At 35.3% G+C, this 25,830-nt stretch overlaps 4 protein-coding genes and 1 non-coding gene across 7 annotated transcripts; 4 read left to right on the top strand and 1 right to left on the bottom strand.

Annotated features, from left to right (window-relative positions):
* The first annotated feature begins 1,756 nt into the window (after positions 1-1,756).
* Positions 1,757-3,215, top strand: LOC122317395. The gene is made up of 2 exons (XM_043134471.1): positions 1,757-2,118; positions 2,706-3,215. Exons 1-2 carry the CDS (start codon positions 2,037-2,039, stop codon positions 2,879-2,881), a joined length of 258 nt encoding a protein of 85 aa, XP_042990405.1. The 5' UTR covers positions 1,757-2,036; the 3' UTR covers positions 2,882-3,215.
* Positions 3,216-5,061: 1,846 nt separating this feature from the next.
* On the top strand, positions 5,062-7,445 carry LOC122317314 (40S ribosomal protein S29). Its single transcript, XM_043134324.1, has 3 exons — positions 5,062-5,228; positions 6,680-6,779; positions 7,180-7,445. Exons 1-3 carry the CDS (start codon positions 5,167-5,169, stop codon positions 7,186-7,188), a joined length of 171 nt encoding a protein of 56 aa, XP_042990258.1. The 5' UTR covers positions 5,062-5,166; the 3' UTR covers positions 7,189-7,445.
* Positions 7,446-7,919: 474 nt separating this feature from the next.
* Positions 7,920-11,079, top strand: LOC122317313. 2 transcript variants are annotated; one of them, XM_043134323.1, is made up of 4 exons: positions 7,920-9,009; positions 9,818-9,882; positions 10,097-10,329; positions 10,750-11,079. In XM_043134323.1, the coding sequence occupies exons 1-3, from the start codon at positions 8,913-8,915 to the stop codon at positions 10,292-10,294; spliced, it is 360 nt and encodes a 119-aa protein (XP_042990257.1). In that variant the 5' UTR covers positions 7,920-8,912; the 3' UTR covers positions 10,295-10,329; positions 10,750-11,079. The 2 variants fall into 2 exon arrangements, with proteins under 2 accessions (XP_042990257.1, XP_042990256.1); XM_043134322.1 differs by lacking the exon at positions 10,750-11,079 and having other exon boundaries at positions 7,938-9,009; positions 10,097-10,538.
* Positions 8,245-8,317, bottom strand: TRNAA-CGC. Its single transcript has one exon. It is a non-coding gene; the product is annotated as a tRNA-Ala (tRNA).
* Positions 11,080-17,280: 6,201 nt separating the features above from the next.
* LOC122316662 (QWRF motif-containing protein 2-like) lies at positions 17,281-24,990 on the top strand. Of its 2 annotated transcripts, XM_043133359.1 has the most exons (6): positions 17,282-19,053; positions 21,990-22,109; positions 22,726-22,842; positions 22,925-23,014; positions 24,187-24,294; positions 24,603-24,990. In XM_043133359.1, exons 1-6 carry the CDS (start codon positions 17,638-17,640, stop codon positions 24,672-24,674), a joined length of 1,923 nt encoding a protein of 640 aa, XP_042989293.1. In that variant the 5' UTR covers positions 17,282-17,637; the 3' UTR covers positions 24,675-24,990. The 2 variants fall into 2 exon arrangements, with proteins under 2 accessions (XP_042989294.1, XP_042989293.1); XM_043133360.1 differs by lacking the exon at positions 21,990-22,109 and having other exon boundaries at positions 17,281-19,053.
* The last annotated feature ends 840 nt before the right edge of the window (positions 24,991-25,830 follow it).

Here is a 25,830-nt window from a genome sequence, read left to right as displayed (position 1 = left end):
GGATTCACATAAAAAAAAATTAACTTTTTAATTATAAATTTTACTTTTTTTCAAAACGATTGTGTAATATTTATAATTTTATAACTGTATATAATATTACTCTTAATTTTAATAACATTTATTTTGATTAGAGCAACAGTGGATTAGAAGATATTTACTGACTTCTGTTCTGCACATCTAAAGAAAATGGGGAAACAGTTATGCTAGCCTTCATGAGAAACGGTACTAGTCTAGCAGTTCTGCACATCTAAAGAAAATGGGGAAACAGTTATGCTAGCCTTCCTGAGAAACGGTACTAGTCTAGCAGTTTTGAATCTTATTTTTAGGAAAGTTTATAATCTAGGATAAATTAAACTATTTTATATAATTTTTATAATTTTTTTAAATTTTTATATTAAATATAATAAATAATTTAATTTTTTTAATTAAAAAAATTAATATAAAAAAATATATTATAATAATATTTTATTTAATTTTTAACAATATATCTCATCTCATTTAAATTATATAACTAAAAAAAATATATCTATAAAATTATAAATTTATTATAATATAAATCTAGCGAATTGTACTAAGTGAGGTTAGTTTGTAACTTTTAAAGATTTAAATTTATACCTAAATTGAAAGTAATGTTATCGGAAATGCTACTCTCACTTAAAAGCTGAGTCCTGATCTGATTCTGACAATTTTTTTTTTTTTTTTTGTATTTACTGTTTAAAAAAATATTTTTTAATGATATTATAAATTTTTTTAAAAAATGTTTAAAATATCAAAAAAATAAAAACATAAAAAAGATATATATATAAATTTTTTATTCTTGTAAGAAGCCATCTCGTTCTATAACATGGGTAGATGTAGCGCTGCTCTAATGTTAATATTTAAATTATTATTAAAAAAAATTTTATATAAAAATTATATTTTTGAAAAAAGTATACAGTAGGCTTTACAAAGAATTTTGCTATTTATTATCCTATAAAACACACTTATTTTTATTATTTTTTAATTTTTTTAAAAATTTTATTTTTAGTTTTATTTTTCTTAAATTAATTAAGTTTTTTTATTTATTATTTATAAATTACATATTTAATAAGAAAAAAATTAAAAATTAAAAAATTATATTGTGATGTGATATAAAGATGATGAGTAAAATTTTTATTTTTAAATTATCATTTATTCTCATTTTAACGTTTCGATCTCAGTGTAAATTTTGAATTTCAAAAAAAGTTTTGAATTTGAATAGCATGGTCCGGTACGTGGGTGGGTGACCCTCATCTTTAGTGGATGGCCCCACAACGTAGACGTAGCTATCAACAAGAACACGCGTGCTCTCATCCAACCGTCGGTTATATATTTAATCCCGACCATCCCCTCTTTGATTGAAGCGTGTCTGCTTTGATGACACAAACGGTCACTGACTCGGCCCACCCAGCAGTTTCTACTTTACTCTGCTTTTTCTGCGTTTCACGAGACTATCCCTATTCCGCCCGCTACTAGCCTACTATCAACTACCTCTTTCATTAACACGTGGCCCCCTACGCATAATATCTTCACATGGACGTACGACTTCGGAAGGTCACCTCCAATTGGTATGCCCCACGTGAGAGGCGACGAAGCCCTTCCTTTCGCTACAGAACATCGCCGTTGGATCCGAACGTGGTGGTCACGGTGTGTGGAACCGACACGTGGCAATGTGGTCGATGTGATTCCGTCATCATAGAAACACGAGCCAACGATTTATTAAGACACAGAGATGAGAGAGAGAGAGCAGCGAACCGCGGCCTAGATGGTTAGATGCTCTGTGTGTTATCATCTCACGCCTCCTCTTCTTGTTGATTTTTTTTTTTTTTAGGCCTCTTCTTCTTGTTGATATTACTTCGTTCGCCTTTTCATTCTGATTAATATTCCGTACACATTTTCCGCTGCAATTTTGGAATGCAGTGATTTGAGATATTTTGCTGCAATTTGAGATATCGCCTTCCTCCTTCCGAGTTACCTCCTCGGTTCCGGTTGAGAAGCGTCGGAAAATTGTTGGCGGAATGGAGTTGTGGGATACAGTGACGTTTCCCGTACGACTTGTCTGGGACGGCGTCGCCGTGCGTCTCGGTATTCGCAAAAGCGGTAAGTCACGGCTGCGGTCGGATCATCCTGCTTTTTTATCGATTGGCTAGATTATTACGTTTGCGGCCGTAGATCACCGGAGACGTATTAACGGATTATTTATCACATGTAGTGAGAGTGCTGTTCCGGTGAGAGATGGGGAAAAATGTTCTCATAATTATTGGGAAACTTTTCTTGTTCCGGTCCCTGCGTGTTAAACAGACTTTCAGAACAGTAATAGCTAGTTGCTTTGGCTTGGCACCATGCAACTATGGTATATCAGTCTTAAATCAAAGTCGGTGTACCTGTGGAGCTTTTGAATTTGACCCTTTATGAAACAGTGGTTTGTTTTCCTTAATTGATTGATGCCATGCAACCAGTTAGGATCTTTCTTTTTAGGTGGCTGCTTTTAGGAAGCAATTGACAGTTCAGTTCACTTAGACATGAACAACACAGATCTTTGGCAACGAATTCTTAATGAGTTGTCATTTTACTTTTAAATGTTTTGATGTTGTTGTTGTAATACGTAAGCCGTTTACTTATCCCACCAAAATTAGCTTTAAAACTTATAAACTGAATTTCACTGATCATGTCTGGAAATTGAACAGGGCTATTGAAGCTACGGCATGATGTGAGGACTTGTGAATATGAGGATGTGCGTGTGATGTGGGAGATGCTGAAGAGAAATGAAACAGAGCAGTGCCCTGAAAAGATCAAAAAGAGAGGATTTTGGAACTTCCTTGAGTGGGCTAGGTGTTCTCCATATCTTTGCCGCAGCTTTTGATCATGTCATTAATGAAATCTTCTCAATTCACAAGCTGGATCCAGTTGCTCAGTCTGAAAAGTATGGATGATGTAGTTTTACTCCATGAAAAAATAAAAGAGAGTGGATGCAGTCATGTATGACGTAGTCTCTTCTCCTTATCAAGTCAGCCATCTGTAGATACAAACTGCCCACCAATTCAGCATGATCCATGCTTTTATCCTGTGGAATTAACTAGTATGTGTTAGATGAGATGGTGAATTCATATTTTTCTATGTGATGCCACCTGTTAGGCCTGCATGCTTATGCATGTGCCTTTTGCTTCTTTGAATAATATTTCATATTTTCTTTGCCATGCCTCATGCTGTGCCTGGATATTAAGGATTGTGCCTCACTTCTTTGAATATCCTCCTTTGTTTCCCAGCTATGGGGACGACGGACTGCGTGCAAAAATAGTGTTTCTTTTAGAGAGAAGATTACATCAAAACTTCAATTCGGTAAAGGATTTCCTTGAAGCTGCTTGAATGGGAGAATAATGCTTCTTGTTGCCCGTAATCTCACTTTGATATGCCTTTTATTTGTGCTAATAGGAGTCCTGATTCCTCAATACCTCCTAAACTAATGAGTTTTCATTTCATTGTGGATCTCCCATAATTGAGTTGGAAATCATATTATGCCAACGTTTTCTACAATATATCTTGAAATCAAGTGGTTTGGAAGCTTGAAGAACATAAAAAACATCACATGGCCAGTGAAAAAGGGGAAACAGAGCTGTCAATGAATAATTTGACAAAGTCTCCCTCTCAAATTTTAATCTGACACCTAATTCATGGCAGTGGGGCTTTCTGCAAACTGAAAAGTTTGGCGGACATTAAAAACTGAGGGCCGCCCATACCCCTCCCGTTCAGGCAGTTTTACATTATTTTCTCCAGAGAGGTCAGATTACCTTTATTTTTCAATTTACACGACGAATTAAGATTAACCATAAAAATCTAAAATTGCGGTTTGTGATGTGAATATAATAAAACGTTATGATGAATTTATTACTTGGATAGCGGCGGTAATTTCCAGTTAAAAATGGCAATCATTTCATTTGTGGGACATCACAAGTCAACTGCTCTTAGGACTCCTATGAATCATCTGTCTGTTACGCATGATTGATGGCGAGAGATAACCCTGTGAACGACTGCAAATTGTTTGGTTACTTATAATTAAACTATTTTATATAATTGTTCAGATATTTTTAAATTTTTATAAAATATAATAAATAATTCATTTTTAAAATTTTTAAAATAAAATAAATATTAAAAAATTATATTTTACTAATATTTTATAATAATTTTTAACCAAATATCTTATCTTATTTAAATCGTGTGATCAAACAAGAAAATTCTTCCATTTGTATAAATTAAACTACTAAAAAAATTATTAATGTGTACGTGGATGAGGATCTTCAAATCTTCTTGACTAATTAATTAAAATTTTTGAATAATTTATAATGTAACGTATTTTGATAGGGAAATACTGAATTTAAATCTTCCTCAATATTTTTCTTAGTTTAATTAAATATCCTACACATTAAATTTACTTAAGAGTCCAATCCACACATAACTCACAAGTGAAAGAATCAGAATATGTTTAGCAAAAAAATAGAATATAAATTAAATGATTAAATTTATAAATTATAAAATTGATATTGCCTTTTGTTTTATTACTTGAGTATGTTTGGATAGTGAGATGATATGAGATGATTTTATATAAAAGTTAAAAGTTGAATAAAATATTGTTAGAATATTATTTTTTAATAATAATATTATTTTTAGATTTGAAAATGTTGAATTGTAATTCTAAAAAGTTAAATGTTTTATTATATTTTATATAAAAATTTTAAAAAATTATAATAATAAAATAAACTGAGTTGAAAGTATTTATCAATCAAAATGACCTAATATTCCGAGTAACATCCTAAAAATCATCCCCAAATTTATATGATCTTCATAGACATCGTTAAGGTGTCTTTCCTATACATGGGCTTGGTAATACGCCCATATTTATTCAAGTTTAAAGAGTAGGCCCAACTTTTTGAGTCAGGCCTAGCCCCGGCCTGTAAAACCCGTCTTGTCACGAGGTTGCGTTTTATTAAGCGGACAAAAATCAAAACGGTGCAGTTTACCACGCCACTTCGAATCTTTGACCTCAGACTTCCTTATAAAGTGATTCCATGAGGTTAGGGTTTTGCAGATCCCTTGGTTCTGTTGGAAGCTAGCGAAGCGGCTATTGCGTTCAGGGAGCTTGTACGGAGAGAAATGGGTCATTCCAACGTCTGGAATTCGCATCCGAAAAACTACGGTCCTGGTTCTCGTGCTTGGTATCCATTCGATCTCCAAATTCTCTTTTATCAATTTGTCTTCGCTTTCTGATCTTTACATTGTTTATCGCTCCGATCCATTATTTTTGACTTCCTGTTCAGTTTCCTGATTAGTGATTCTTTGTTTATGTTATACGAACAGAAATAAGATGATTATATCCTGGTAATTTAACATGGTATATATAGGTCTTGACCTGATAGCACGCTTTATCTGTCACGTTACCCTCTCATATTGCCTCATCTGAGCCGTCCACTTGATCCAATGGCCAACAAGTATCATCACGTGTTCACCTCAGACGTCCAAGTATTCCAGAATGTTCATGTTGCTTCTAGTCTTAGGGGCGTTTGGATTGAGAAACTATCACATCTCATCATTATAATTTTTACAAATTATCACACAAAATATAATAAACAATTTGATATTTTTAAATCTCAAAACATTAAAAAAAAAATATTCTAATAACATTTTATTTAACTTTTATCTAAATCCATCTCATCTCATCTCACTATCCAAACAACTCCTCATTTTTACCGAGTCCTTAGCTTAGTGGGCCATATTGGGCCAGTTGTTATTTTCGGTTATGTAATGGTTTAGTGGTGTTCAGTTATGATGTAGTGGGTCAGATCGTGGTTAAGCATGATCATCAGTTAGGTATTTATTGGGTTGTATTTATTGTCCAGTTATCCGATTAATAAAGTATCAAATCATTTTGGCTCCATTGTATTTGTGGAGGCACCAGTCCCTTGAAGTACCAGATATTATTTACGTAATTTAGTGGCACGTAACATTATCCTCATTCATCCACACTGTAAGTTAAGATTTAGGAATAGTGTTAATATATCATATTGTTCTCAATTATCAAAGACCCTCAAGTTCAAGTTGTTTGTGTGGATTTTGTGTTTATATAGCAGACAGTTTTATTTGGAAGGGGCGAGTTTGTTCTCATTCTATGCAGAACTCCCATTGGTTTTATTCATAGAAATGCTAGTCCCACAAACGGGAATCCCAACTGGGGATCCCAACGACTGCAAAAAAAAATTATTTTTATTTTTTTAACTTAAGTGATTAAGGTAGTGTTTTTTAATAATGATGTGAATTTTTTTAATTTTATAAAAAAATTTAAAAGTATTAAAAAAATACATGAAAAAAAAAAACTTTTTTGCACTTGGCAGGATCCCTCATGTCTGGCTGCAGAGCCACTCTTTATTCATTATGTGGTCTTGTTATTTTGATAACACGTGGAGTGCTGAGTGCGGCATACTCGGTCTTTTATTTTTGTTTCTCTCCATGTATGTTAGAGCAGATATTTAGTTCTTTATTCTGAATTGCTTCTATTCTGTTTGAAAAATGTTTTGATTCGAGCATATCGAGAAATTATATATGTTTAAGGTGGTGTGCTGGATCCGGTAATGGTGATATTGATTTGTGGGTGCTCTTGTTACTTTGGCAGCCGAGTCTGCGGTAACCCTCATGGTTTAATTCGGAAGTATGGGCTGATGTGCTGCCGGCAGTGCTTCCGCAGCAATGCCAAGGAGATTGGCTTTATCAAGGTGCAATTTTATTTTATTTGATCTTTTTTCTTCTTATCTTATATGGATAGATCTATTTTTAGTACTGCATTTATTCCGGATATGATATCTTGAAATCTACCCTTTTGGCTTCACTATCATTAACCATCATCAATCATCGTATTTGAGATTATGGAAAATTATTAGATAATTTCGAAGAATGAATGATGGGTTAACTCAAATTATTTATATAATGACATGCCATTGAAAGTACTCGTGTAGATACAAATTTTTAATGACATGAAATTCTCTAATAGGATGAGAGACCTCGTGTTATACTCCTAACTTACCTTGTAATTACTTTAAAATTACACCTTTAACTCTTTCTGTGCCCCATAGAAATGGCAAGTGGAAATTCATGTTTGTTTTCTATGATTTACAGTACCGCTGAAGACTGGCTACGCCGAGAAAGTTTATGTCTGAAGAAGTCTGCATCTGCTTCTTCCCCCAAACCTTCCCTGCTTTTTTTTTTCTTTTAAAATGAAAAAATGTACTCTTATTTGCTTGAACTAGTAGTGGTGTTTTTCCTTTAGTTTGTTCGCTTACCAGTCTTGTTTAATGGTGATAATATGTGTTGAATCCCAAATTTCTTAGCTTTGAGGTGTATTCTTTTTAGACTCTTATTATTAAAAGCTTTAGCAACGATAATCCTCAGTGTCTGCAACAAGGCTGCAACAACTTGGTTAGGATGACCAGTTGTGCAGTGGAACCCAATGCCGATGCAAACGGTTGTAGTTTGGCCATTTGTTTGTATCGGCTCCTCTGCCGCCAACAAATTGAGAGTTGTTGGTCCTTTCCCTGCTTAACAACCATATGATTTTGATTAACTATGATGCACTGCCTGTCTTGAAAACTTGATTCCTCAACCTAAAATGACACGGATGCCTCAAACTTGATGAATAACAATTATGTTAGGAAGCCTTTTATCTTAAGTTTGAAATATTGACGGTATCCATATTTATGGTTTTGGTCTAATCTAAAAATGATTACTGGACGTTCAATTTCGATTCCAACATTTTCTCCTACGTCACGCGATGACATTGTTTTGACAGAGGAGTTGTATTAAAAAAAAAAAAAAAAGGGAAATCTATAGGGAAATGGTCGCCAGCAATGGGTATTTGGCTCAAATAATTGAATGGCCGAATCACTCCAAGTCTGTCGCGGCCTCTCTCACACAAACACGAGAACATGGTTCTCGTCCTCACATACCTTCTACACTTCCATATTTGGTGAGAATCAATAAAGGCCTGAAGTAAAGAGGGTAGTTGCCCATCAATCAATGCGATCGTCCATGCTCAAACCAGCTATCATTTGAACAGCGGTGCGCTTTAGATAAACGTTTATTGTATACCGCTTGCTTAGCAGCAGAATAGATGGAGCCAAGAAAAAACTAGAAAGTCCTGTTTTGTCCCCTCTAGCCAAGAAAAACTCAAACAAGCAAAATAGATGGAGGTGCGGGGAATCGAACCCCGTGCCTCTCGCATGCGAAGCGAGCGCTCTACCATATGAGCTACACCCCCCACGCCTTGGACGTAGTATCGGTAAGGAAATTATTTGTAACGAATCACTGGAAGAGGTGTCAATTTATTTCAATGTCAGCAAAAGCACCTCAGGGCTCAGAGACGCGCCGAACGGCTCGCATTCCACCGCAGCTCTGCGCAATTAAAGCCGCTACATTCCCCACTGCTGGTCTGCGAACACTGAACAAAGGCAATAACTCCTCTGCGTATCTTCTCGGCAATGAAAGACAGCGAAACCCACGTGATCTCCTTTATTTCTCACTTCCCTCCACTCCCATTCTCCTCCTATTTTATTTTAAAAACAATCATATGTTACCGCATTTCATTTTCAAAGTATGGGTTTTTAGTCCTTAGGCGGTTCTTTTCCTCCTTATATCCACGGACTTTCTTTCGTACTTTGGCGTTCTCTCTCAATCTTTGGGTTGACGAAAGGCCTGTGTCTCTGATAGTAACTATTCTATTCTCTGATTGGTAGTTGCTTAAAAGGGGGTGCTTTTACCTGTCCTTCCAAGCGTAGGGGCACAAACACGCACTTCTCGGAGCTCATCCCATTTGGGAGTTTCTGTTGTGGTGGGATTGCTGGTATTTAGACATCATGAAGGCTTCTGGATCATGCGTCTTATTCCTGGTGGTCGGAACTGTTTTCTTGTTCATTAACTTCTCGTGCAGCATAACGGGCTCCTTTATTGCCGGTACACACTATCTACATTGTCCTGTTTTTTTCAGTGAAGGATCCTCGTTTGCAATATATGGATTCGGTGGGAAATTATGGTGAATTTTATCATTTGTTTCATGCTTCTGCATTTGCTTGCCTTTTATTTCTCGTGTATATATTTTTTGATTCCCTCTATTTAATGCAATGCAATTGTATTCTCGTCGTTAATTTCTTCAGTACTCATAATGCTTTACGATTTTCTCATAGCTGGTAAAAACTATCTCGGATGTGATTGTCTTTTTTCCCATCTCACAGCCTACCAATTTGATGCGTTTCGCTACATCTAGCAAGACTCCCGTTTCATCCTGCATGGTTGCATGTCGGATTTTGCATGATGGGAAACTAATTGGTCTTTAAGCTTCTAAACCCATATAAGGACTTTCATGATTCGTATTTGCCAGTGAATGAGTCGGATGGATCACCCTCTGCATTACTTGTATTGGGTGCAATTGACCTCTGAGATTTGTGTCGTTATGCGAACTCTGTGGTAAATGGTTACAAATTTAGAGTTGTACTTCGAATCTTTAACAGGATACTGATGTCATTGAATGTTAGCCGAGCTGATGAATTTATGTTAGCGGTTATGAGAGTTGCACCCTTCATCTAAGTATTGCACCGATTCTTATGGGCGAAACGGCAAAATCCAAACAATTATAAAGTGGCAATGTAGTGCATCTATGTCGTGACGTGAATCTCTTATCCTTTTCTCCTCTCATACCATTTACCTCTTTTGCATAAGCAAGATTTATTTTAGGTACCGACAGTATACTTGGATTTTATTCCAGGTAAGGTCTTCGCTCACCATGGCGAGGATGGTATGATAATGACCAAAACAAGCAGGAGGTTGAAGGTACATTCTCTGTAATCCAAGGGCTCGGGGGCTCAGAAATTAGTTTGACCCATTCGGCAACTTGTCTTAACTTAAGCAGTTAAGAGGCCACAACTCAACAATTTATCAACTTGGATGTACTTAAATCAATTTATACACAAAGATTACACATCAAAAAAATATTTGACCCAAATATTAAATTTTTTTTCTTGGAATATGTTATTTTCAAATGCAGGAAAATGGCTATACTTCGCACTCAAACAGGAAGCGCCATACAGGTAATGTAAATCTGGATGATTACCACCCCATTGATCCGGTACCAAGTTCAAAGGCTTCCATAAAACCGGGACCTATTCAACACGGAACTCCTCTTAACCCATATATTCCAAGACCTTCGCCTCCTGATCATCCCAAAAATGGAGGCTCTACTTAGCCTCCCCAAGATTTGTTCTTCAATATGCTGGAAAGGTATTAGCAGAATGAAAATACTTGCAACTTACTATGTACTTGTTGTTCAAACCAGCTTGTAAATTGTATTATGCTTTTTCTGCCAACTTATGTTTGTGGTGTCCTAGTTTCTATGTGTTTTATGTTTATTAATGTGGGTGTCTCTGTCATCCTCTCAAGATATGACTGTTACCTTATTTTTACTTTTATTATGATTAATTTCTTATAAAGTCTCTGAATGGCTGGTAGATTTGTTTGTATGTTGAGTATATCTGTTCTCTTGGACCGGTGTTGTTGGATCATTATTTTTTATACTGTTTTAATTCTTGAGAGGTTGGGATCAGGTTGTTTTTATACTGTTTTATACTGTTTTTATACTATTTTTTTATAAAACAGATATACTGTTTTATATCTTCTTATCTTGATACGCTGTGGGATCAGGTTGGGTTTACTATGAATCAGAACTACACAATTTTAAAAACGTACTCATCCGGTCTTGGCTGCCGAAGCTCTTCACTTCTTGTCTTCTGACCGAGCCATAGCTGGTTTAAGAAAAACTTGGATTTTGATGCAATCTGTTCTTCGTCCAAGGTATTTTCATCCTCAATTACACCCGTTGAGACGACACCTTTCTGGTAGACGTCAATTTAAGTAGTAAATATACGAAGTTACTTAAAATGTATCGTGTTTGCCCGTGTGACTAGAGGATAAAATTTAAAATGAAAAGTAGCATTGTTTGAAATTATTTACAAATTGTTTTAGAGCTTGACAGCCAAAGTGTAAAATAGGTTGGTTTGGATACCCAAATTCAAGCTATCTCATCTTATCTATCTCATTTTTTTTTTTATAAGTCTCTCGGACTAACCTTAAAAATCATTGTTGATGGAAATTGTTAATTGTGATATGTGAAATTATCTGATCTCATATAATCATTGTAACTTTTACAAATTTTCACACAAAATATAATAAATAATTTAACTTTTTTTTAATTTCAAAACAAAACTAATATTAATTAATTATATTATAACAATATTTTATTTTATTTTTAATAAAATATTTTATCTTATCTTATCTAAAAGATGAACTGTGTAATCAAATGAGACTTAAGGCGTTGGAACTCAGCCCCATAGTATTTCCCTTCAAACTTACCATTAGGTTCCAACCCCATAGTATTTCCCTTCAAACTTACCATTAGTGCAAATGGTATTTTTTATTTCTTTTAAATATATTTTTTTTAAAAATAAAAAAATACAACACTTCACTAATAGTCTTCCTCAACTCTTAAGAAAAAATAAAAAATAATGAGTAATGTTTGTCATTATCTCAATTCTTATTATCTTTTTATTATTTTATGATGTTGTATTAAATTATTAGAAATTATTTATTATATTTAACTTATAAATTTATAATCTAATATACAGATAAATATATTTTTTTCTTAAGCATTAAGGTTGTTTCCTTCTGTCAGAAACTTGACATCAGTCGTCAATGAGAATATTTTCTCAATAAATACGTACTAATTGGTAATGCAACCTCGTGAACACAACAGTAACCATTTGGGAAACTCCCAAACAGTCTCCCCAAGTCAAGCTCCATTTCGATTTAGGCCATAGCTCTTCTTCCCCAGTACAAAGGAATCGCCACTAGTCGCATATGCAACTGAACCCAAAATGCAATTTCTGTGTGTCTGGTATTATTAGCAAACAATTTACTATTATTCATAAATTATTCACTATTGTTTATTACATTTTTATTACTATTCACATATCATCTAACATCATCACAACTTCCAAAATGTCCTGAATCACCTATGTATCAGTACTCTTTTGTACATGTGACGTATGGGCGTTACAAATGCTTCTTTTGTGACAAATTGACAATGTTGGCTATTCAAATTGAATCTATTGATTGTGTCTCATTCTGAATCTATTGATTATTCTCGGGAAGAATAATAATTAACTAAGGTGTCTCTGTCGACTCCTATGTACAAATACTAACTAGGAAAAGTTATTCCTGTTATAATATTTCTAGAGGTTGACCAAAACCCAAACTAAGTGCATAGAAAGACAGGGAAAGCTCAATACGATCAACAACACAGCACCAACCCCTCCGACCGGACCCAGAATATGAGGAAATATCTTATTCCTCAAGCTAAAGCCATGACCACGCACTTCGGTTCTTCCTCAAATATCATCAACAAAAATGAAGACTTTTTTGGGAGTTGAAAACCTCATCAATCCACTTCCCACCCCAGAGCTTTTCTCGATTCATTAGCCTTCAATTCCTGTATAGAACATAAGAGGTCCACGATAAGAATTGCTAGATGGAATAGTCCCTACCGTCACAACTCTTCCCAAAAGTGAAATAGTCACTAAAGCAATGGGACCAAGGAAATAATTTCTCCCAAGCCCATTGTCATTTTCACCGTGTGGGTACCATGCTTAAAGTTCAGAAAACACATCATTTGAGATCATTTTACTTTTGAAGTAACCAACTAATCACAATATGAAGTGTTTCTCAAGGGATGATGCTCTCGATCCAACTCCTTGAAAATCATTATGTTTCAGTTTAGGTTTGGTTTAACTAAATGTCATCTTTTAACTAACCGATGACGAATTGGCCTTTTGATTGATAGCAGATGCCAACTTAACTCCTGCCCAGGTGCTGTCTTGGTCAACTTTTGCATTATAGACTTCCATTATTAAAGCAAGAAATATACGTTCCACAATCAAGGTAAGTGGCGCAGCAAGATTTGCTTGACCATTTGACCATACCCTGTAGATTGTTCGTGTGTGACCAAATCTTGGTAGAGAATGGTTCTTAAGATAGTAATCAAAACGCTTATTGATTAGCATCAGTACTAATTTATCCCAAGAGAACTCATGAGAGAGCATTCATTCAAGAACATGGTTTTCATTTTTCTATCTAGACACAGTTCATAATATCAGGCTTAACTGATGCCGGCTGTACGTGCATGATTTTTCATTCGTTTAAAGAAACATTCATTCTCTGCTCCTTCTATTAATGAACAGGCTGAGGGGTAATCAACCAGTTTCCATGCTTCTATAAAATTGATTAATCTGATTGTAATATTGGCAGAAAAAAAAGGGAAAAAATGCACCAATAATACTAAATGATTCCACCAACTTTTCCCCTCTTATTTTTTCCCTAAAAAAGAAAGACCTGATAAAGGACCTATGACAGTCCAAATTCTGTTCACCACCCTTAAATTGGACCGTACAAAGTTTAATAATCTGGTGAGTACTGCAGTGCCTATGAAAACAGAGGAATGTAGGACCCGTACGTGAGAGCAAGGACCATTTCCTAGGCAAGGGGAAGGGGAAACGAAGAGGAGGCTTAGACAGAAATAGACAGGAAGGGGACTGGGCATCCTAGAAAGCTTTCATTACTTTCGGTTTAGCTTGCAAAATCATAGCCATATAGTGCTGTCCAGCCACCCTGCTTATGTGGGGCTCTGGACTTTGGAGGCTCATGCATTGGCAATATAACAGTAATTCAGGGCGCTCTTTAAGGTACTACTCAATTAGGCTTGCGGCTTTTGCAATAAAACAATATTAATCGAGTACTGTATTCAGCGGCCAAAATTGAAGGGAAACTTGCTTAGGTGCATCCATTTTGGCAGGTAATCATATCTCAATTCCCTATAAAATATTTCTATCAGTATTGAAAAATATGATTGCATGTCATGAGTATTTTTGGTGAAAGTTGGAGAAAGCTATTTGTTCATCATTATGAATCGTGCCCGCTCCTTATTTGTTTATTCATTTTGGTCTTATCCCACTTATAGATGCACTCTTAAGTTCTTAACTAACTCAAGCTTGATTTTTCTTATCGGATATTATCATATATAATTGACATATATTTATATTACAATCTTTAAAAATAAATACTTTAAACATTATCCCATTAAAATTTATTTTATTTCGTATAAAAAGATTCATATTTAAGTAATGCTAGATACAGTCTTAATTCTTAAGGTTTGCAAGTTTCGTACATTCATTTTGAAAATATGAATTTTTTTTTACATGTGCATTCACAATTTGCCAATTTCTTTAAAAATGGATATGCATAAGACTTGCACACCTTAAAAGTATTGCTACATCCATGAAAGAATTATACAAAATAATCTTACAAATTGACGCGACTTCATCTGATCTATTAGATCTACTTTATAATAAATGTAACTTTACAATCTGACAAATCACTACAAATCATATCAGTTTGTGAGATTACTTTTGTATAATCTCAATGTGACTAAAGTATGTTCCTAAATGATACTAATAAATAAATGACCATAATTAATATCTATATATATACATATCGCCATGGCCGTAACTAAAACTTTCAGGATCTGATGATTAGTATTATTCGGCATCAAAGTTGATGGGAACTAAGCGGGCGTTAATGTTTGATAATACACGAACATACAAAAGCTAGAGAGGAGAAAACCATGCCTTTTTTTCTAGATGTGGAATATGGGGTTCGTTTTTTGCAGATGGGCGCAAGGGAAAAAGAAGGAACTTTTTTACAATTCAGTGCCAAAGAAGCAAAGCACTTTGGGTTGGGGAGTGGTCCTTTTGCGCGTTAAAACCTGCACTCATGCATGTGTTATTGTCCACAATATAAAAGACTTCCCATTTGGAGTCCTCACTCGTGCATTCAAGTACTCTCAAGATGTACACAAGAGTTGAGCAATTTCTATTAATTAGGGATAATTTCCTGCAAAATCTATCGGATCATGAACTGGAAATCAAAGGGAAGGGGGAACACCGAATTATGGAGGAAAATATTAATATCAAAATGGGCTGGCTGATATCATTAATTTTCATTGTCATGGGCACTAAAGTTTTGCTTCCCATCATCATCTCACTGCCCATGTTGAGCTTACAGTTTTCTTATTACAAATTCTTTGTGTCTTTTAGTTAATTTTAAAGACCCAATTCTAGACAAAGTAACATCATTCATCATCTTTATGAAGGATCATCATTTTATCATTTGTTAACGTTACATCAAACAACTAGTAAATTATTTTTTATTTTTCACTCAATCATTTGATGCGATTAGAAATTAAGTGACATTAAGGGCTAGAATTAAGGGTTAAATGATATTTGTTAACGTTACACAAAATCAAACTATCTCATCTTATTTTATATAATCATTATAATTTTTTAAAATTTTTATATAAAATATAATAAATAATTCAATTTTTTTAAATTTTAAAATAAAATATTATTAAAATATTATTATAATAATATTTTATTTAATTTTTAATAAAACATCTCGTATGAATTGTATAACCAACAAATCATAAAATTAAGAGTTTTATGAAAGTTATATCTTGAAAGAAACGGAATCTTGTTGATGGATGGACTGGAAAAAAAGTAGGTTTATAGGTACAACTTCTATATATGACCTCTTGAAGACTATAGTTGGTGCAGGAAAGTTGGGGCATTTGTGCTTGTAGACCCTTCAACTAGACGATGCATGATATTTGAAGGCTAAGTTAATAAATATTATGGATATAACCATGCACTTAATTCCTATTGGTGACACCCAAATTCTCTTTCCAACTTGACCCAATTATTAATGAAACTAGAGAAGATAATGAATTGAGACGTTTGGGGTTTGGAAAGAGTTTGTTGGGTTGGGTTCGATATCCAACGGCTAGAAAAAGTAATTAGTGTGACTTAGGATTAACTTTAAAGACATTGGAGTTAGTACTGAAACTCAAAAGTTTGGAGGATGTTCGTCTTTTTTTGCTTTTGGAAGATCATTGGTTATCGGTGTCGGTGACTTTATTAAGTTGATGATTTAATGACGACAACTATCATATAATTATGATTTTTACCATTAATCTCTTTCTTTCACACACATATATGTTTGTTAACGACACCAACGATGATGACTATCTTCAGATTTAATCATTCACACTTTTGTTTACGTACGTAAACAAACGGCATTAGCCGTAGATACAAGTAATTCGAATGCCAACAGTGTTCCCAAGTTTTCTCCACCATGTCTGTCTTTGGAGTAATTACCCCACATAAAATATAAGTTTATTTTTTACGCACTTTGTACTTAAAAAATAATTGATGTTTTATTTTTTTTTTAAGTTATAATAGGGCCCATTTAACACACCTTTTTTTTTTTTTTTTTTTTAGCAAAACTCGTAAATTTATATGATTTATATGTATAACACATTATTCACATTACTTACAAGATAAGATTTGATTTGTAAAATTTAAAATTTAAGTTTTCTCTTTCAAATAAAATTGTATCATATAAAAGTTTAAAAGTTTTATGTACAGTCATTTTTACGTATTCCATTATTCTGATTGGTTATATCATAATTTTTTAATATAAAATAATTATTTTGATCAATCATATCAGTAGAGTACACAAAAAATACGTAAAAATAACTATATAGAATAGAACATATAAAAACTATACTAGATGTGTAATTTACACCAACTTATAAATAAAGTCTTTTATATATATTTATTCATTTTATTACATATAATACGGATGTTATTATTTATTTTAAACTTTATTGTAGTGGAAAAAGGAAAAAAAAAGATTTTATATTTGAAGGGTGTATTTTTTTCAAACAATGAAGTCTTGTATTTTAAAAATCGAGTGTCGTTTTGCCTAACGTCTCTCCGAAGATTCATTCCTCACCTCAACACCTTTTCCTGCGGGATTACTCGTGTGGCGTGCAAACAAAGCCCCTCATACTCGCTTCCATGCTTAAAATCCTCTTGGTGAAATTACAAGAATGCGCCTCACTCCAGTTTCGAGTTTACCAATACACCCTTCACCTGCACACGTTGCCTTTTGCCCACGCGAGTTCTCCCATGTTTATTAAACTTGCGAGTAGACAATACATATTTTGCTTTTCTAAAATTAAATAATAATAAAATTTCGTTAAAATTTCCAACCCAAACGCGGAGCCTTTTGTAGACGACAGTTATGCTCTCAATTCTCGCCTAATACACTTCCCACGCCTCTCTCTTTACGGCCGGAGATCCGTAACGGTCATATATCCGTCCAATTTCTCTCTCTGAAAAACATCAACAGAATAAAAAGTGCTCAAGCCATCATCCGGAAGTTGCTCACCCTCTTAAAGGCAGCTTGAGCCTAGAGTTCTCTCTGTCTCTCTCTCTGTAACTCTTTATCGGTCTCTCTTTTTTCTCCAGTTTCCGACTTAAAGCTCGTACGGGTTTTGGCTGTGCTGGCAAATGGAGATTTAAGGTCTTGCAGGTGGTAACTTCCCAGAATGAGACTCGAATTGATTCTGGAAATTACAAAATGGTAGCTGCTGTGTCAACGACATTAAACCCCAAAGCTACGACTCGAAGTGGGCCTCCTCAAAACCCTACAAGGCCACCCCTCCTACCCTCCGACCCCGACAATGCCGTCTCTCCCCACCGCCGGTCGAAATCTCGACAAGTCACCTCTCGCTACATGTCCTCCTCCTCTTCTTCTATTTCTACGCCTTCTTCGACTTCCAATTCCCGACGATGTCCATCGCCGTTGGTTTCTCGGACTACTACGATGACGCCAATGCCTTCGGTATCGTCTCTGGCTAAACGTTCACAGTCAGTGGAGAGGAGGAGGACGGCCACTCCTCGGCCCAGTTCTCTGGACTCGAGAGCTGGGAGCGGCAATGGTGAAGTGTCCGCGGCTCAGAAGCTATTGTTCACTTCGGCGAGGAGCTTGTCGGTGTCTTTTCAGGGTGAATCGTTCTCGCTCCAAGTCAGCAAGGCGAAGCCTGCGCCGTCTCCATCGCCGAGTGTGAGGAAGGGTACTCCGGAGAGGAGGAAGGCGACGACGCCGGCCAGAGCTGTCGATAAGACTGAAAACTCGAGGCTGGGGACGGATCAGCAGCGATGGCCTGCGCGATTAAGGCAAGCGAATTGTATGAGTAGGAGCTTGGATTGCACAGACGAAAGGAAAAAGGTTGGTGGACCCGGCAGTGTCGTGAGGGCGTTACAAAGTTCAATGGCGGATGTTAGGGTCTCTTCGTTTGACGGGAGATTGGGTTCAGAATCGGAGAAGACGGTCGAGTTTGCTGTTGTGGGCGATTCGGGTATTGGATCGGCGGAGGCACGGTGGTCTGATCCAGTTGTTGCTTCTGATACTGAAAGCGTGTCTTCTGGTAGTACTTCTGGAGCACAAGACAATGGTGGTGGTGATGGCGGACAAGGGCCGCGTGTACCTCGTGGTATAATGGTCCCGGCGAGATTTCTGCAAGACGCTCATAACCGGTTGCGGCGGCAACCCGAGCCCTGCTCACCATCTGCTAAGAATGTTGGGACAAAAACTATGGCCCCTCCTAAACTTATTGCACCAAAGAAGCTATCGATTGATTGTCCAGTATTGTCCCCCCGCGGAGTTGTGAATAGCCGGGGACAGTTGTCTCCTGTTCGAGGTGCCGTTCGGCCTGCGTCACCGAGTAAGCTTGGGACATCAGCGATATCATCCCCATTGAGAGGATCAAGCCCGTGTCGAATAAGAAATGCCATGGCTGGTACGCCGAATAGCTATTTGAGCAACACGCCATCGATTTTGAGTTTTGCCGCTGATATTAGGAGCGGGAAGATTGGGGACAACCGGATAGTTGATGCGCATCTGTTGAGGCTCTTGCATAACCGGTTCCTGCAATGGCGTTTCGTGAATGCTAGGGCAGGTGCTGCCCTCTCTGTGCAGAGGTTGAACGCAGAGGTATAGGTCCTGTACTTAATTCTGACTTGGTGTCGATTATATTGATTACTGCTATTTTCTTGCTACTTTGTTCACGCAATAGCGTATTCTTGTAGTGATCATCATCAGTCGATTCATGTTATAATTATTCTATTGTATGCTATGCTTTTCGTCTAAATTGATTTCTTATAGTATGGTCCATCATTAAATTTCTTTTTCTGGCAATATTTATTTTAGGTGATTCAAGTTACAGTTCACTCATGAGTAATTTGGTATTGTTTTTATGTTCTGGCACCCTCGAAAGTATGCAGTGTTTATGCACGGTACCATCTCACTTAAAAACAAAAACTCATGATGAAGGGGAGAAAGGATCAAGTGTGATGTAGGCAAGAAAGAAATAGATAGTATATGTATTATCTTATGGAAGATGGATGGAACAGATGATGGCGTGACGTTGGTCACATCACAAACCTTTCTTCCCTTGTACATGTGTGTGTGTTCCTTGAAGAGGTCAAATGCTAACTATATGTTTTGGATTCTAGTTTATGTCATAAAAAGATTGTGACAGGAAAGTAGATGAATTAAATGTGTCGAGAGACAAGAATGTGTTCTCATGCATTATTTTTCGTTGAACTAGAGTAATGAGCATGGTAGAATAAAGAGTTCAGTATTATCAATAAAGTTGGTTTACCCATCCGACTAAGAAAAGGGAATACAGAGTTCAGTAAGGCCAAAGGTCCAAAAGGTTGAGGTGCAGTTTGAAAAAGTTAAATTGTTTATTATATTTTGTGTTGGAATCTTGAAAAGTGGTAATGATGAGATAAGATGAAATGAAATATTTCTTGTATCCAAACAGGGCCTGAATGTTTAGGAGGGTGTATACAATTTATGAGGATAACATGCTCTGAAGAAGAATTTTAAAGGCGATTTCAATTGATGCAGTTAGTGGAAATTTCTGGACCCTAAGATTTTGTGTACAACTTGCTATGGTTTGTTGAATGGTTGATCACATTGGTAGTTTGGTGGTAAATGCGGGAATGACCAGTAAGAATGAAATTATTCAATATAATTGGAGATCGTATGGATTTTCATTTGATGGAAATTAGAGAATGATTCTATAATATCCTACTCAAGTATTACTAGTATTCATGATTACTTAAAAGAAATAAAATCCAACTCAAATGGCTGTGGAGGAAATGGCCGAAATGCATAACAGAAAGGAGAGGAATGTCTTACAGTTTGGATAGTTATTGCTTTTAATCAAGACTGTCAAAGTGAATTACTTATAGAAAAAGAGTATCAAGGTGAATAAAGATATCGTTGTGCATTTCTGTTAAAAGCTGATATTTTTTTAATAAGTAAAAGGTTAAAAGTTGATATTGGTATATCAAAAGCAAACTTTTAAAGGAAGTTTTAAGAGCTTGTATAAAAGGAGTGGGTTTTTTTTAGTATTTTTATTTTTTTTGTGTGTATGGAGGGGTCTGTTTTGAGAGGAGATATACTTCTACGGAAAAGCAACTCGTTGATATATTAATCTTGAAGTGCTTGTTTTGTCTCTTACCATTTCAGACCTTTTTAGGGTAAGTACGTCAGATATTTTAGGGTGTTTGTAATGTGTATAAGTGCAAGTTAAAGAAGGATCTGAACATATATTTTTAGCTCTCCTCAAAATCTTATAGCTGCACACTTAAAAGGGAAGAGATTATAGGCTGCACATGTAGAGGGGAAGATATTAACAGCCAGTTCAGTTCGTGGATGGTTCACACAATATTGATTGTCTTGAACTGTTGATCTGTGGTTAGTTTCTGTCGTGTTTGCATTTTCTATGAACATTTTCTTAGTTGCTTAGAGGCTTTAAATGCATCTTTTTCATGGAAATTGTCATAGTCATCAGAAGCTGGGTTTTTCATGCTGCTCTGTTTTATAGTATCTGAGGCCTCGTTTGGTTATGTAGATTAGATGAGATGAGATATTTTGTAAAAAATAGTTTGTTTGGATAATGAGATGAGATGAGATGGTTTTAACTTTTTGGAGATTCGATAAAGTGGTGTCCCACTAATTATTGAAAATTATATTTAATTATTGACTGGAAAATATTATGGATTTATTAAAAATAAGTAATATCTATTATTAATTTAAAAACCCATAAATATTTTGACTTTCCCGTAATATATTTTTTGTAGTCGGCAGTGATTATTTCAATATTCCCAAATATGAAAGCATTTATTTATTAAACAAAATTATTCTAATCATGACCTATTTATTATTCTATATTTTATAAAATTTGACATATGTTTTTCTAATTATATATTACAATGAAATAAAAAATTTTAATAAATAATTATATATATTAAAAATGTGGTCGTTAGCATTACTGTAGTATTACTGTAGCGGTGGTTGAAAAATCATAAATGAGATAAAATTTTGTATTATGCCATTTGGATAGGCAGATGAAACATGCTGTACAGCTCAGATGAGATATTTTGTATCTCATTTGGGCATCCAAACCGGCCTGAGTCGGACATAAAGTTAAGAAAGAGGGTGGATTTGTTAGTGTGGCAGGACCTCAGAGTAGTGTCAGATCTCTTTGTTTGTCACTCTGAGGTTTCATTTGAGATCTCATGGGAAGACTTTTCATGCTCACCTTTTGGCTGTGAGCTCTTTGATGAGCGTTCTTCCTTTGTCATGTTCCAGGCTGGTATTGGGGGGTTTCATTTTATGTTGGTGAGAAGTTAAAAACTGGGTTTCATGAGTGCTCTTCCTTTGTCAATACATTATTGCAAATATGCATGCACACGCATTCACACACACAGCATTATGATTATTTTTGTGTTTTGCTTGCCACCTTTTTGTGTTTCAGATTTTTAACTTCTACCTATTCAGCTATCTTCAGTTTAACTTACCATGTTATGAAGAGTAACTTTCTTATATAAACTGTTTTTTTCTTTGGGTATCAGAGAAGCCTTTATAATGCATGGATAACTACTTCAAAACTACGTGAATCAGTTAGAGCCAAGAGAACTGAGTTACAACTGTTGAAGAAAAATTTGAAGCTAACTTCCATCCTAAAAGGGCATGTAAGATTTGGGATTACTCCTTTCTTATTATGGTGGACTCTGCATTTTGTTAATAAGGGCCATTCACTGTTTGAGAGAATTGTTACAATTCTAGGTTTTAATTTGACTTTTATTCATGCTTTTCATCTTTGTTGGTGAATGGATATTCAGATGGTCTTGAAAGTTGAAAGTTGTTTTTTTTTTTAATGTTACTATTTTTCTCCATTTTATTTCTATTGTTAATACTCGAGAATATGCCCCCTCCCCCTTCTCCGCCCCTTTTCCTCAACTGTTTTCTCGAAAAGGACCATGAGGGGAACTGAACTCTTGGATTGGATTTGAATAATAGCTAGATGAGCTAGAGAAGCAACTTATTACAAATGGTCTATGATACAACTAAATTTCTCCTGGGGGTCATTGGCTTGGACACCAATTCATAATTTTTGTAGAATTAAAACTGGTAACACCTGGTAAATACAGACAAAAAAAAAAAACCGGTAACACCTGATAACTGTTCAGGGTTTTTGACATCTTGAGATGCATGCTTGTGTAATAGGATGGTTGGAACTTGGTTGGTACAGCTTTTTTGCCTGAATGTTGCGTTTTATTCTACTTGTAACTTGTTCTTTATGTGCAGATGACATATTTGGAAGAGTGGGCTCTTATGGACTGGGATTACTCCAGTTCTTTGTCTGGAGCTACTGAAGCTTTGAAGGCTAGCACTCTCCGCCTTCCAGTTGTTGGTGGGGCAAAAGTAAGCTCCAAAATATCTTCCTGCCCAAAATTGGCTTGTCTGTGCCTGAACAAAATTTTATATGGTTCTTTTGTTGCTGCAGGCTGATGTCCAAAATGTGAAGGATGCTATTTGTTCAGCTGTTGATGTTATGCAGGCAATGGCATCCTCCATCTGTTTACTGCTATCAAAGGTGATTTCCTTTTTTAACCCCCAAGTTTCTCTATGGTTGTTGTATCTAACTTTTTCTTAAAAAGGCAAGAGAAATTTAAATGCAGGAATTTCAAATATAGGAATCTTGTTTATTTATAAATTGAACATAACCTGTTTTGCATGGGTGGTGGGTGTGGTTGTGGTAGGTACACGGTTTGAAGTTCCGTAACAAAAAAGTAAAATATACAACATGATGAAAATCTATATTACTATAGAATATTTTATTGCTACTTGAAATAGATGTAGTAAAACAATTTGTTGCTTTCCCACGTAATGACATTGGTGAGATATCAATGGCCATGGATATGCACTCATTTGTTGGGGATTATTGATTTGTTATCGTCTTTTGGTCGTGGATTGATCTCTTGTTTTGACCCTTGGCCTTGGCATGAAGTGTGCCTGATACCCGGTATTAATGTCCAAATTTATCACTGTATCTCTGTCAATGGCCCCCTGTATCATTTGGCATTCCTGAGTCACTCACTAGAATCATTGGCACTGCAAATGACTTCCACTGACTTACTTTTTCTCTCCCTTAATAGTTTTTTACGCTTGTAAAGTCTTCAAATTCTTTTCCACGTTCATAGACTTCCGATAATTGAATTTTTACCTCATCTGGCAATCTGTTCTGCTACTACAACGATGCTCAATTCTAACTAGCCTTATCTAACTCTCGGTAGGCTATGTAATTTTGCTGTAGAAGTTGTTTCTCTTTTTATCATTCATCTTATCTACTGTAGGAGGCAAAAGATTTTGTCTGTAACAATCTCATTTAGGTTTCCTGCATTCATGGGACTCTTTTTTGTGCACAACAAACCATCCTTGCAATATAATCCTACTTCTACTCAATACCAGCTCAACTGAAGCTTAAATCAATGAGAATCTAAAATTCTATCAAGCTCATCTTTGTTCACTTTTAATTTGTTAGGAGCGGATTTCATTTCATGTCAATCCATGTGTACTTTTAATTAATTCACGATCGAGGATTTTTCCTTCTTTTGCCGGCTAGTCTATGCAGTATGGTTTTTTCTCACTTTGATGCCCGCTACATATTAACCTACACAACAAAGTCTGTATCTCGTTGTTTGAAATCATTTGGTCCAAACTCAGCGTGTTTTATCCTTATGCCTAAAAGCAATTTGTTATCAATAGGTTGGGGATGTGAACTCTTTGGTCGCTGAACTTGCAAAGATAAGTGTAAAAGAGCGTGCTTTACTTCATCAGGGCAATGATCTCCTGTCAACAATTGCAGCCATGCAGGTAATTTTTCTAGGTGGTAGTTAACTCATCAAATAAATAAAAAAAGTCTAAATGGTATTTGGCAGAAATTGCAAGGGTGTTACAAGCAATGTTTGTTTTGAGACTAGGATGGCTATTCCCATAATGGCTGTGAGAGAGGTGGCACGTCCAGCCATTATGGTGGGGCGAGTAATCATTACCAAGAAACAAAGTGGAAATAGATTTCTAATTAGGAGTCCATTAGCTGTGGGTATCCGTGTTTTTTCTTCTGTTTTTTTTTCCCCCTTCTTTGAATAACCATTATCTGCAAAAATGGTAATTATGGCCAGGTGACTGAGTGTAGCCTGAGAACACATGCTGTACAACAACTAAAGCGCCAACCTTCAAATCTGACACAATGAAAGTGTAAAGCTCCATATCAGTTGACTGCCTTACCCCGAATAGCTAACATCACATTACACCATTTTTCATTGGATCTTCGAAACCAAAGGTAATAATAGAGTTATGTTTGGTTGTGTCATAAGAAGAGTGCTCATTTTGGTCTTCAATTGGGATGGGTAAAACTTAGCTGTATCCCTGTCAATAGATATATGGCAGGAAATTAAAGTTCTTAGATTGTATACAAAGTATTATTTTCTTATAGGCCTGAGGAATGTGTATGTAAATATGTGTAACGATTGGTTTAAGTTTTCTTCAATTCAATAGTTTTTGGCTAAATTTGTTTCCCCTTCTATTCTTACATTGATGTGAGTCTCCTTTGTATATAGTTTATTCATGAACATGCGTTTTGGGCTGTTTGAATTCAAAAACCATTTCATCTCATCATTACAATTTTTTTAAAATTTTATATAAAATATAATAAACAATTCAACTTTTTCAAATATTAAAACAATAATATTATTAAAAAATAATATTTTATTCAAATTGAAACCATATCATCTCAAACAACTTGAAACAATGGGTCAAAAGGGATTAATTAATGCTTTAGGCTTTAGACTTTGAGGAGAATGAAGTTGAAAGCCTCTCCTTCTGTGGCCGATGAAAGTCGTTTTAAACAAACGATATGTACCTGAAAACGTTCGTTTGCACTCTACTTTATATGGGACAACTGTCCCAAAATTAATTTATTTGTGTATAATTGCTTGTTCGTCCACTAGCATGTGGAAAACGAAGCTGAATTAGCTTTCGGAGATGTAAAGTTCATTAATTTCCAGGTAAATTCTGACGTAAAAGCGATTGCGTATGGAATTTTTATTACTCATATTAGTGTATTCTCGATGACAAATTTGTTGGCCAATGTCGTATGTGTTACCGTGTTAGGAATGCTACACGGATTGATTAATTAACTTACCGATAATATTTAATACGATAAGATAAAAGAGAAAGATACGTAAAATAAGTAATATTATATATAATTTTAGGATATATAAATCGTTTAATTTAAAAAAAAAATAGAGTTCAATATTAAAAAATGATTTTTTTTATTTTTTACGTTGGTTCAAGATTTACCTATTTGTTTTAATTTTTTATTTTTTTTAAGAAAGTAGGCCCAATATT

This window comes from Carya illinoinensis, chromosome 7, assembly GCF_018687715.1.
Source record: "Carya illinoinensis cultivar Pawnee chromosome 7, C.illinoinensisPawnee_v1, whole genome shotgun sequence".
In the NCBI taxonomy this organism is placed as follows: domain Eukaryota; kingdom Viridiplantae; phylum Streptophyta; class Magnoliopsida; order Fagales; family Juglandaceae; genus Carya; species Carya illinoinensis.
The sequence above is the reverse complement of the archived record's forward strand: the minus strand, read 5'-3'. Positions and strand labels throughout refer to the sequence as shown.

What these genes read in the sequence shown, in the direction of transcription:
- LOC122317395 (XM_043134471.1), top strand. Translation starts at nt 2,037, where the DNA reads ATGGAGTTGTGGGATACAGTGACGTTTCCCGTACGACTTGTCTGGGAC. An exon ending in TCTCGGTATTCGCAAAAGCG is followed by an intron (nt 2,119 to 2,705) that starts GTAAGTCACGGC and finishes GAAATTGAACAG; the next exon opens with GGCTATTGAAGCTACGGCAT.
- LOC122317314 (XM_043134324.1), top strand. Translation starts at nt 5,167, where the DNA reads ATGGGTCATTCCAACGTCTGGAATTCGCATCCGAAAAACTACGGTCCT. An exon ending in GGTCCTGGTTCTCGTGCTTG is followed by an intron (nt 5,229 to 6,679) that starts GTATCCATTCGA and finishes TTACTTTGGCAG; the next exon opens with CCGAGTCTGCGGTAACCCTC.
- LOC122317313 (XM_043134323.1), top strand. Translation starts at nt 8,913, where the DNA reads ATGAAGGCTTCTGGATCATGCGTCTTATTCCTGGTGGTCGGAACTGTT. An exon ending in AACGGGCTCCTTTATTGCCG is followed by an intron (nt 9,010 to 9,817) that starts GTACACACTATC and finishes ATTTTATTCCAG; the next exon opens with GTAAGGTCTTCGCTCACCAT. An exon ending in AAACAAGCAGGAGGTTGAAG is followed by an intron (nt 9,883 to 10,096) that starts GTACATTCTCTG and finishes TTTCAAATGCAG; the next exon opens with GAAAATGGCTATACTTCGCA.
- LOC122316662 (XM_043133359.1), top strand. Translation starts at nt 17,638, where the DNA reads ATGGTAGCTGCTGTGTCAACGACATTAAACCCCAAAGCTACGACTCGA. An exon ending in TCTGTTTACTGCTATCAAAG is followed by an intron (nt 23,015 to 24,186) that starts GTGATTTCCTTT and finishes TGTTATCAATAG; the next exon opens with GTTGGGGATGTGAACTCTTT. An exon ending in CAACAATTGCAGCCATGCAG is followed by an intron (nt 24,295 to 24,602) that starts GTAATTTTTCTA and finishes AATTATGGCCAG; the next exon opens with GTGACTGAGTGTAGCCTGAG.